The sequence below is a fragment of the Chlorocebus sabaeus genome, chromosome 12 (assembly GCF_047675955.1).
Source record: "Chlorocebus sabaeus isolate Y175 chromosome 12, mChlSab1.0.hap1, whole genome shotgun sequence".
Lineage (NCBI taxonomy): Eukaryota > Metazoa > Chordata > Mammalia > Primates > Cercopithecidae > Chlorocebus > Chlorocebus sabaeus.
In genome coordinates this window covers 3,006,876-3,019,934 of record NC_132915.1, presented here as the reverse complement: position 1 = coordinate 3,019,934, position 13,059 = coordinate 3,006,876, and the positions used below count along the sequence as shown (strand labels likewise).

At 38.6% G+C, this 13,059-nt stretch overlaps 1 protein-coding gene across 1 annotated transcript in view; it reads left to right on the top strand.

The window, feature by feature from the left end:
• LOC103219917 (contactin-associated protein-like 3) overlaps positions 1-13,059 on the top strand; it is a 234,107-nt gene that overhangs the window by 58,720 nt on the left and 162,328 nt on the right. The window contains 1 exon segment of the mRNA XM_073021415.1: positions 1,231-1,424. Within this exon segment, the coding sequence (XP_072877516.1) occupies positions 1,231-1,424 (194 nt within the window).

The following is a 13,059-nucleotide window of genomic DNA, read 5'->3' as shown; positions in this document are numbered from 1 at the left end:
TAAATATTTATATTTATCAACACTTCCCCATAATAACTTATGTTAAAGTATAATGTCCTCACTTACTTGTTTTTACTCCTAGCTGTATTCTAATAATATCAAACATTTTTGGACATGTACTAAAGTACTAAAGACTTTACAAATGAGGACATAATGATAAAACCCCCCAATAATAAAATACACAGTATAAGTCAGTGAATAATATTGAACTGTCTAGAGCTTCAGACTTTCTATCAGAGCCTTCAGGTAAGTGACAGCAGCAGGGAGTTGAAAGTGTGCTGACTCCTCGACTTGGGAATTGTTTATAGAGAGTACTCTCTTTTTCTAGACATGGATTATTAAAGAAGCTGTGGTTCTGGAGTGTCCCCTAATTCTATTAAACTAGAAAAATAACAAACATCAATAAAACATCAGTGGGCATTCCTATGTTTTCGTTTTAGATGTAGCATTGGTCAGCGCAAAAAGAGCAGATTTTCTGCTCTGCACGCATCTTCAATACCTGACAGTCTCCTCCTCCTTGTCCAAGATGGATGAGCACTGTGTGAGGCTTGCCCCGGTTTCCCGGCAGTACTGCCAGAGAGAGCAGAGTGCACCAGAACCTGCTTATGACTCACCTTGACCATTTGCCACTCCGTACCTTTTTGTACTTTTTTTAACCAGTATCTCCTCCACACCCCAGTTCCTCGTAACCATCACTCTCCTCTGTACCTCTGTGAATTAACTTTTTAAAATTCCACATGTAAGTGGGATTGCCTCACAAAGCACTCTATATTTGAATTGTTCTTTAACACATCCATTTCTCCTATGAGACTGTAAGCACTTTGAGTGCAAGGTCAATATATTAACCGTCTTTGTTTTATTAATGCTTAATACTGTACTTCCTACTACTGGAATTTAGTCTCTTGTGTTGGGAAAAGTCAAATCTTGCACAAGGGCTATGAAATACACTAGTTCCAAAAATTGACAGGAATGCTGTATTAGCCACCTGCAGTAAACAAACATTTTCTCCGCTCAGTAGGACACCTGCATTCTAGAATGTCGGGGTCATCTAGCTAAATTTGAACACAGTCTAGGGTTCATCCAGCCATCTGTAATTCTTCTATTTTTTCTACTGTCAATCGATTATTTTCTTAATATATATTCATAATTTTATCGTTTTCTAATCTAGTAACAGCTGTGTTAAATAACTTCTTCCTCTACCATTTTCCCACTTTTTCTGTTTCAAAAAAGGAGCTGGTGGCTGGACCCCACTTGTGTCAAATAAATACCAGTGGCTGCAAATTGACCTTGGAGAGAGAATGGAGGTCACTGCTGTGGCCACCCAAGGAGGATATGGGAGCTCTGACTGGGTGACCAGCTACCTCCTGATGTTCAGTGATGGTGGGAGAAACTGGAAGCAGTATCGCCGAGAAGAAAGCATCTGGGTATGTTTTCTAATAATAATGATTGCTACCTATTGCTGCAAACCTATTAGAAAAACAGAATTTTAAGAATTACTTTGAAAAAAAATGTTCTAAGTGAAAGTAAGATACCTATTTCATTGAAAGCATTGAAAGACAATCTTGTATTTAATACCATTAAATAGTGTGGAAGTTAAAAAATAATACAAATCATATATAATTTATTTTTTCTTGGTTTGCTTAATGAAGTAATTTAACATTGCCTCTGCATTATTTTAAAGTGGTAGGTTGAATTCATTTATTTTCTCTGATTTGATCTGATATTTTTGAAAGACACTGAAATTTCAAAATGTAATCAATGAGCAGTTTCTGTATGTATGACAAGTACAGAACACAGACTTTGAACTTGAATAATCATGTGTCCTTTATTAAGTGGCCAGATTTAGTTTTTCTTGTTTTGTTTTGTTTCGTTTTTGAGATGGAGTTTCACTCTTATTGCCCAGGCTAGAGTGCAGTGGCACGATCTTGGCTTACTGCAACCTCCGCCTCCTAGGTTCAAGCAATTCTCCTGCCTCAGCCTCCTGAATAGCTTGGACTACAGACGTGCACCACCACACTTGGCTAATTTTTTTTTTTTTTTTTGTATTTTGAGTAGAGACGGGGTTTTGCCATGTTGGCCAGGCTGGTCTCGAACTCCTGAGCTCAGGTCATCCACCTATCTTGGCCTCCCAAAGTGCTGGGATTACAGGAGTGAGTAAATAGACTACAGATCTCTGTGAGATTCTCTGGATTCTGTAAATATCCTCATAACAGTGACATTATTTCTGTTTCTGATTATATGTCAGTGCCTCTTTGGAGGGGGTTAGTCACTTTTTGTTTAACTTTTGTAGCTACTTGGGAGGCTGAGTTAGGAGAATCACTTGAACCCAGGAGGCAGAGGTTGTAGTGAGCCGAGATCGCGCCATTGCACTCCAGCCTGGGCAAAAAAGAGAGAAACTCCGTCTCAATAATAATAATAGTTATTATTATTTATTACATAGTGTTTGGAAGTAACCTGTATCTGTTTAAAATCTTGCTCTGCATTGATTAATAATGTTTAAAATGTTGTGGACAGTTTCCCTGTAAAAGAGATGCTGTAAGAGATGCTAATATAGAGTCTATGTCGTATTTGTAATTTGGCTCTTTCTTCCTCCTAAAAAAAAACACATCAATGATGGAGGTACCATCAGCATTTTTGTTATCCAGTTAAACAGCTCAGAGGGAAGCCATAGCCAAGGCAACGCCATCTGCCAATTTTGCTTACTCTGAAAGGTTACTAGCCTGCAGGGAAAGAGCGTAAAGGTTAAGGTTCTTACTAATCCAGAACACTTAAAATAACAGATGTCAGCTCTCATGATCTTACCACGTGTAGGAACGTGTTGAGCTTCACAGGAACAAGTGATTTACTTTCCTGGTGCCCCCTCACAGTGTGAGCTTCCTTTCACGGTCGCTGTGCTTTCAGCCTTTCATCCCTGCATCTCTATTCTGGGTTGACTTGTGGTTTCCAAAAACTTATGTGGGAATCATAACTCCCAATACTTCAGAATGTGACCTTAATTGGATATAAGGTTTTTAAAAAGGTAATCAAGTTAAAATGTAGTCAGGAGGGTTGACCCTAATCTAATATGACTGGTGTCCTCATCAAGAGGGACCTTTGGACGCAGAGACAGATGTACACACAGGGAACACAGTGCAAGGGCACATAGGGAAGCAGCCCTGTGAGGAGGGAGGATTGGAATAGTGCATGGACAAGCCACAGAACACCGGAGGCACCAGCAGCTGGGAGATGGGCATGGAACAGATCCCTCCCTAGAGCCTCCAGAGGCAGCGTGGCCTGCGGACACCTTGATCTTGGACATGTGGCATCCATCACTTTAGCTACCTAGTTTGTGGCACTTGGTTACAGCAGTTCTGGAAAACTAGCTCAGCCTCTAAAGCCTAACTGTGCCTAACAGGCGTAGGACATCAGGAAATGTTTCCTGAATGAATGAGTGAAATTCATCCTCTCCCAGGATGCCCTTTTTGAACAACCACACCAAAAATGGTCCTTCCTGGCTCTGCACATCTCTAGGACTTGTTTTGGACTAAAGCAATGATATGTAGTGCTATGAGGGTTCAGGACTCAGCCTTCCACCATTTTGAGCTAAAAGGTTTCTGGGGATAGGGCTTTATCTTTGCATCTCCTTCATCCTGCATCACTGTGACTGGCAAATTGTAACCATTTAACAGCTTCATTTCCTACTCTATGACTATACAGAATTTGCATGGTGAAAAAAATGTTAACGCTACTGACAAGAGAACCCACAAAACAAACCAGAGATGGTTCTTGTGAGTGTTTAGTTATGAGACACAGACCCGAAGAGACTTGAGAATGACAGGCCTTGGAGAAAGCATTACCATGTGGGTTGCTGGAAAATAATTCAGGAGATTTTTCAGAAAGCAGAAATAATACAAACAAAAGCATGGATAATGGATGGGATACACAAAAAACAGTGAGGTGTAAGATGTGAAATGGCTGTTCAGACTGAGATAGAGAGAATATGGGGAATTTGCTGAAAGTTGTAAAATTGCAAAGAGAGAGGCTGTCAAGTTTGGATTATAAAATACCTATGTAGATATTTGAGTTTCTTTTTTAAAAAATACTTTTACTTTTCGTGGGTGCATAGTAGGTGTATACGTTTATGGGATTCAAGAGGTACTTTGATACAGGCATGCAGTGCGTAATAATCACATCATATAAAATGGGAGATCCATCCCCTCAAGTATTTATCCTTTGTGTTACAGACAATCCAATTATACACTTTTAGTTATTTTTAAATGTACAGTTAAATTATTATTGACTATAGTCACCTTGTGCTATCAAATACTAGGTCTTGTTCATTCTTACTATTTTTTTGTACCCAATAACTATCCCCACCTCCTCCCCAGCCCCCACGCCCCTTCCTTGCCACTGGTAACCATCTTGATTTGCGTTTCTTGAACTGCTACATCAGCACCTCAGGGACATATTCTCCATTTGTTTATTTATTTATTCATTCATTCTTTTAGTAAATAAGCAAATAATTATGGTAGAGGTTAGTAATATACTCTTAGGAAATGTGAGTTGAGTCATAATTATCATATTCTTCACTAGGCATGGCCCTTCTGTCTAGTATTTTTCCTATCAAAGCTACTTTTCTAGAAATAAAGTTCACTAATTGATTGTCTCATATTTATCATTTTCTTAAAAAGATGGGCTGATATTGGCTGTCCTCCAGTCTTATCATTGCTGCCTTAACAATAAATTACATCTCTTATTAGAGTTTTGCCCTTTACCAAGACATTAACTTTAGATATGAATGGGTGATATTAAAATAACTTGATTTATTTTTGATACCTAAAATATTAATACCCTTGATTAATGAAAATTATGTTTTTGTAAGCTTATTATCTTTCCTAGCACATTATTATCTCTATTATTATTATCTTTTCCTGACCACAGCTACCTCCCCTGCCCTCAGGGTCATCGTATTAACCTTCCTGTACCAGGAGAACAGAATGCATTTCCAGCTCTCTCCTAGGGATAGTGTTGCTTCTGCTTTTATGTTAAGGACACATTAAAAATTCATTCTGCAGCCTTATGTATTTCTTGGATGCTCTTCTTCTATCTTTTTATGGCTTTTTTTTTTGGTCTGGGTTTACCCATTGTCTATGCTAATGTTTTCTATTATTAAAGATCCACAGTTGCTTATCTGCAATTTTTAATTCTAAAAGTAAAGTTATTAAAATTGCGAACCCCAAGCAGACATAAATTTATTTAGCAGCAAAACCTGAATGTACTGACTTTGGGGCTATTTGAATTTTTTAGTTACTCTGCTTAATGTGAGTATTCATATGTTTTATTGCAAAAATTGTAACATGATTACCACCTAGTCACTCATATCTGGTGTATACACAGTATGACCTTTCTAGTATATGAAATGAATCTGAATCTAAAGCAAATCTGATACCACGGCTTTCGATAAGAGATTGTGCAGCTGTCGTATCAATCACTGACATTTGATTATCTGAATAGATTAATATATTAGTCCACATTCGTACTAATTACATGCTTCACATTGACTGCTTCAAGGGCTGGACTGAGTTTGTGTTGAGAAATACCCAAGAAAACTAGAAATAACTGCCAGATTTATAGAATCTTCAGAGTAGTAAAAGCCCTGTTCAAAAGAGAGAATCCCTGTTACTTAAAACAGGAATACATGAATCTTTTCTGAGTAGCAGAACAAGCTTCATTATGTATTATACTTTCAGTTAACAAAATGTATTTCAGGACACAGACTCACTTGAAGTGAATAATCTCATCTGCTGCATCATTTTAAAAGATGCCATTACTCAAACAAGGCCAAAAGAATAAACAACAGAAGAAAAGAGGGAAGATAAAAGATAATTTTCTGGGAGAACCACACACTATTTTTTTTTTTGTAGTAGTAATATGAATTGCCTTAAAAAACCACCTGGCCTAATAAGAACAAATGTTCTTACCGCAGTGGAAGAGGGGAGCACTCTGTAAGCAGACATGGCCAGCCTAGCCGAGAGAGCCCCCCTTTGCTGACTACCTCCACGAACATGGGCACCTACAGTGCCGCCCAAGTGCCAGAGCAGGAGTGAGTCCCGGCAATGCATACCAGCTCCTAGTCCTGCTGTAGCAATGACTACAAACTGAAACGACACCTCTGCTGTTGGCTTAAAACAACACAAATGTATTACTTACAGTTTTGGAAGTGAAGAGTCCAAAGTTGGTCTCACCAGGCCAAAACCAAGGTGTCAGTAGGGCTGTGTTCTTTCTGGAGGCACTAGGGGAATAAAACGTCACTGGCCCCCCAGCTTCTAGAAGCCACCTACACTCCTTGGCCCGTGGTCCTTTTCCTGTATCTTCCAAGGCAGCCAGTACAAACTGTATCCTGCTCCTATTGAATCACTTTGCCCCAACATACCTTCCTCCCTCGTCCACTTTTAAGGAAACCTGTGATTACATTGGGCTCACCTGGAGAATCCAGGGCACGCTCATTATTTCCAGCTCAACCGATTGGCATCTTTAATTCCCATCTGCAACTTTAGTTATCCTTGCCATATAACACAACATATTCACAGCTTCCAGGAGTTAGACGTAGGCATCTTTGGGGACCATTATTCTGCTGATTACAAAATGCATCAGGTTCAAACATTTAGCAGGCTAGAGTTAACACCTTCCTTATTACTATCACAAAATGTAGAAAAGCAGTGAATAAATCATCAGGAAGTTTGCAGCTTACTTGGCTGGATCCACAACTGCCTTTCATGCCCAGAATGCTTCTGAAAGGAGAGTCTCTCCCAGTTATCTACACCCATCCTGCCCTTGTAAAGTCACTGGAAAGTTGCAGCTATTTTTCAGAAATCCCTGTTTCCATTATACAGATATTCTGTGCGAAAGTGTTCTTTTGGTCTGACTTATTTTAATAAATGCTCCCATTTAACATGCAGGTACGTAACCCAGCAAATTACCTTCTCCACAGGATATTAAAGTTAGTATGTTTTGTGCTGTATGTATCTGTGCGTGTATTATGTTTGAACCAGAATATACAATGTATCAAGGAGCTCATTCTTTATCCTTTTCCTGCATTTTCTTATGAACTATTTGGCTCATTAAAAAAAAAAAAAAAAGAACAAATATTCTGAATCAAAAAGGAGAGAAAAGATATTTGGAAATCCAGCCTAACCTTGCTAGAAAAATGTCCCGGAATCATGCTGAGAGATTATACCATAACATTCTGCTAATCATAGTCCCAGATTAGCAATCACTGACAAGCCGCTTTCCCTCGTGGATTTTTCAGTTATTTCTGAAAGAATAAAGAATTAAATCTGCAAGGAAATATAGAACTTTTGAATTCATTGTGAAATTTTCTTCTGGTTGGGATTAGATGTATTCAGGTTATTATCCATCCCTGACAGAGGTTTCAGGTTCCCCTCTGAGCACCAGACTCCATTTCTTTTGGATGTCAAATAGACAGGTCCAAAACCAAATTTATTATCTCCACATCCTTCCCATCACCAAACCTATCGCCCCTGGGCTTCCACCTCTCACTAAATATCGCAGCATTTACCAGCTGTTGGCTTGAGCCAATATGCCTGGAGTTACCAACGACTTCCATTCCTTCACACTCCACAGTCAATCCATAGGCATATCCTGTCGACTCAGTCTTTCAACAGATCATGTCAGCACAACTTCAGAGTATATGTGGAGTCTGATGACTTTTCCTTACCTCTGTTATTACCATGACAGCCCATTGCCCACTCTCTCTCACCTGGACCATTGCCACGGCTTCACATCCCATCTCACTTCTGCCCTTGCAACTAGCTTCCAATTTAAATCTATATAATTTTATTTTCTTTAATTTTTGCTGTAAATTGCCACATATTTTATGCACCATATGAAATATAGTCATTTTCAATAAAGAACTGACCTTATTTAGATAAAAAGAAAGAAGCAACTTCGACCGCATTCTCTGTTTATCTGTGGCTTCAAATATTTTGTGCTATGTTGTCCTAGTTGCTCTTTAAAAATGTCAGGTAAGATCCATCCTTTGTACTAGCTATTCAGTATCTCTGAAATTTTCCCCTACATAACTTAGATAGCATAGATAGCTTCCTCAATTCGTTTCTTGAGTAAATTATCTCTTCCTGATAGAATTCTTCTAGATAACCTAACCCCTAATGTGCGCAGAACACACACACACAGACACGCATGCACCCAGCTCCCACTGCCCTCCCACCCTACCCTCCTCCAGCCTGTGTCTTCCTGGTTTTGTGTTTCCTTATGGAAGTCATTATATCCTGTTCCCATGTATGGAATTTTGGCTTTTTTTCTGTTTCTTCTCACCAGGAAGATTTTATGTAAAGAAAGAAAATGTTCTCTGAATAATATTATTGGACTTTGTTTTTTAAAATTTTCTGACAAAGAGCATACGTTTTGCTATAATTGAATACTTGTTTCACTGGTCTTTATCAGTGTTGAGAATTTGAGATCGAAAATGTAGAACCAATCTCGAAATCTAAAACGTGTCTACCAGCTGTCATGGGTCATTTTGGGGCAGTGGACAAAGTGCAGTAGTAGATCTCCCATGGCCTGTGTATATTTGTCCCGAATTGTTTTATTTTCCGGGCCTGACTGGAGCAAATGTGAGTGGAATTAATGAAGGAGGCAGAAGGAAGGTCAGAGGTTGGAGATCTGCCAATCACCACTGAGCCCAGAGGCAGCAGCTGTCTGGACTGACTCGGTACCTGCTATGAGAGAGCAGGAAAGGATGGCAGACGCTGCAGTTAACACAGAGACAGAAACATTCTCAGTCTGAGTGTGTGTGTTACATGCCAGACACACAGTTGTCGACAGTAGGGAAAAGGGAGGCTGAGGGCATGGCTGGGTAGCTACCAAGCCATGAGCCAGTGATGGGCATCGACACAGTGAGTCAGAGGAAGAGCAGGTCTGGAGGACACGTCAGCCCTGCTGCCAGGTGTGGTGTCTGCCCAAACAGCTGCCCCTCTGGGTCCAGAGGTGGTCAGTGGATATCTAGTCTCAGTCGGCCTTCATTCTGCCTCTGGCTGTCATGGCCACTGGGTTACCGAAATCATGGCTTGTTTCCTTCTGTATCTCTCCATCTTCATGTACAGCTTCCCTTCATCCAACATGAAGTCAGGCAAATTGTCTTTGTAAGGCAGACTACACATTAGCAGAGGCAAGTGCACACACAGAACACTCAGGAAGTTAGAGAACATTCTTTAGTTCCTCGAAGCAAAAGGGCTTTTCCTGACTAGGAAGCAGAAAGCAAATATTGTTTCTAAACTTGAAGCTAATGCCATCTACCCTTTCTGAAGAGCTCTGTGTGCATCAGGCTGCATGCTCTGGGTTTCCAGCACTCCCACCTTGAATTCTTTCACAATTCCTGTAAGGGTTACGGTTTCCAAGAAGGAAAGGAAACAGTCTCTGGCGGTGAAAGCGCTCTTTTTCACCTTGTTTCCTAACTCCATTTCTACAGTAGCAAAGGAATGAGAGACTTAGTGATGCATTTGTTCTTACGAAACATTCTCAGTTAAGTCTAATATATATAATCTCTAATATATATTAAATAATATATAAATATATATGTATACGCATATATATACACACATACACACACATAAATGATCCTCCTGCAAAGCAAAATGTAATATATATATATGTATACACATAATATAGATAAAGATATATAGATATAAAATCCATCTGAAAAGCAAAGTGTAGAGAAAAAAGAAGAACAAAAAATCCTGCTAGGATGTGGTGCCAGTTGAATAGGAAACATTTCTTCATGTGGATTTAGAGTTGAGCAGAGGAGTAGCCCAAGCTTTAGAAGTTTGTTTGAGATGGATCTGTGCCAGCCAGGAAAGTCACATTAAGTGACACCTCTGCAAACGGATTGTTCTGATACTCGCGGGCCGCCTTCTTCACAAACTAAGGGTCAGCATGCTGTGTTGCCAGCTTCACAAATTACTCAGAAGATTTGAGTTTCAGCTGCAGGATGAAAAGAGTTCAGGGGCGGGGCTGGATGTGGGTGATGGTTGAACAACAATGTGAATATATTTAATGCCACTGAACTGTACACTTAAAGTGGTTAAACTGGTAGGTGTTATGGGATATATATTTTACTACAATGAAAATATATTTAAAAAGGTATCCTATGAGTTATTTAAATAGTCAGTGGGCTATATTAGTAGTGCATGATCTACACAGCCTTGTGTTACTTTCTTCTCTCTGATTTTAATTGGGTCTGATTATTGGTAATATCGGTAATATTTGAGCAACTTGCTCATTTTTTTTAGATTCTTAAATATTATAGTAAGTGGAAACGCCCTTTTTGTGGGAGCCTGTGCTGGGGCGTCACAGTCACAGAGTTGCCTTTGAGAACAAGAATCAGCTATAAACTATGTAAAGCTGGGTAATCTAACTTCTCAAAGTTCTAGCTTTCTCATTTATAGGATTTTAATTGGGTCCGAGTTTTAATAATAAAACCTGTATTCTGAAGGTTTTATTGTATTTTTCAGAATAACAAGACTGCTAAGGTTAATGTTTTTAGTCTGATGTTACTGATCCAGTCCCGTTAGTGTGTGGGAGGAGCCTTCTGTGGTATGATGCCAACTAGGAACACAGAGGCACCACCTGTCAGGAAGGATTGAAGCCATTGTTGCAGTGCCTGAGCGAGGTACCAGTACTCTGAGCTCCACGGGCAAACACATGACCTTGAGAAACAGCAGAAAAGACTTCAACGTGTATTTATGTTAGATTACATGGATAACTGCCTGGGAATTTTATAGAGTATCCAAAATAGCAACTGTGGGTGTTATCAAATGATTAAGCGTGGAAGTGAAGTACAATAACCATACTCTTTAAGTAGAAGCCCTTCCGGCTCTGTATCCCAGTTTGTGCCCTTAATCTGGTGACAACATCTTTGAAAGCACTTGTGATGATATGAAGAATAACGGGCCTGATCCAGAATCTAATTGATTTATTCCACGGTAGTGGTTCTGTTTTGTCAGGGATTTTGCCGTTTTGTCACACTTCAAATCAATATAGCAGTTCCATATCATTTTGTTGTTGTAATAGTGAAAATCCTCAGTGATTTCTTTAAGCTGCTGTCTTTTAAGAGAACCTCTACCAAAAGTGACCCTATCAGTGAAAGTCTGGTTTACCCGCCAAATCCTCAGATATCTCATCTCTAGTTCTCCATTGGCTGTGAGTCATTTGACCCTTCTGAAACAGCTATCCTAGAATTGTACAGATGTCTTAAAAGGTATTTAGCTTCCATTTTTAAATCAGTGACATTGACAAATCAGAGAAGTGTGCTGGTCTAAGCAGTTTTGTTTCAAGCAGTATCCTCTGTTTTACTTCTGTCCCAGATACTGATAGCTAAGGGTGTTTTTCTACACTGAAACTGTGGCTGTAGTGATAAATCATCTCAATAGGAAGTATAACCTTCTATATAATTAGTGAAAGTTTTGCTTAAACAGAAGTGAATATTCTAGTTTCTGATGAACATTCATTAGATAATGGTTTTCTTGTTTGGAGAGTGTATCTCTGTAGAAAATTCCTGTGAGCTGCTTTTTTTTTCCTTTCATTGTGATCATTTTTTTTTTCCTTTCATCTTTACTGATTGTTTATTTTAGGTAACATTTAAGCAACTTTCTTTTAACTGTAGGCTTTTGAAAAATCAATTTTTTTGGATTCTTAAATATTATAGTAAATGGAAATGCCCTTTTTATGGAAGCCTGTGCTGGGGCTACACAGTCACACAGAGTTGCCTTTGAGAACAAGAATCAGCTATAAACTGTGTAAAGTTGGGTAATTTAACTTCTCAAAGTTCTAGCTTTCTCGTTTATAAAATGAGCATAATTGTGTGAGGAAAAATAAGATTATCCACCTAATGAGCTTAACTGTGCTTGGCAGATAATAAGCTCTCATAAGACCTTTGTGGTTATATTTTTTCTTCTTATCTCTGTTGCAGCACTGTTCTATTATTGAAAACTTTTTCTATCAAGCAGTATGGTCTATTATTCTTTCATATAGTTTTGTTCACTTATAGCATACTGTGTCAATTTTCATAAACAAGATTGTGTCTATATAGATACATGTAATATAACATGAATATGTATATCAAACACTATAAAATTTAAATTTATACATATATAAGGATGCTTATAAAATGATTCATATTGACTATGTTTCTTCAAATTGACGAGTTTCTAGAAGGCAAAATAAAAATATCTAGTAGGAAAAGCAAAAGAAAATTTTGTTTGACTCCCTCTTCGAAGTTCAAGGAGAGAGGCCTGACTAAAGTCTCTATTCAGAGATGCAGAAATGTTTTAATGCTTACATGTCACAATATATTGTCAATGCAATACCTCATAATCTCTTTTCCTCCTTCCCTCTTAATGGTGCTATGATATTCTCAAATTCTGTGTATGACTTTTTCTTTATAATTTGGCCTCAGAGAGGCTGAGTTTGGAATTTCCTTTATTTTGTGGCAATAAAGTTTTATTTATTCCTTCATTCCTGTAACCCTGAAAAAGAATTTTGGGCCCTTCTCACTAGTGTCTATCCTTATTTTCCTATGATACAAAGAATATTTCAATTAGAGAAGAGACTAAACAAGAGGCATAAAAAATAGGAACCAAGTAAAAATTATTATTATTTGATCCTTGAAAACACACATAAGAAAATCACCTGGGCCAGTGCAGTGGCTCACGCCTGTAATCCCAGCACTTTGGGAGGTCAATCACCTGAGGTCAGGAGTTCAAGACCAGCCTGGCCAACATGCTGAAACCCCATCTCTTTTAAAAATACAAAAAATTATCCAGGTGTGGTGGCAGGTGCCTGTAATCCCAGCTACTTGGGAGGCTGAGTCAGGAGAATCACTTGAACCTGGGAAGCAGAGGTTGCAGTGAGCTGAGATCATGCTACTGCACTCCAGCCTGGACAACAAGAATGAAACTCCATCTCCAAAAAAAAAAAAAAAAAAAAAATCACATTTTTAAATACTTTTTTAGGAAATTATTTTAATAATCAGAAATATCTCCC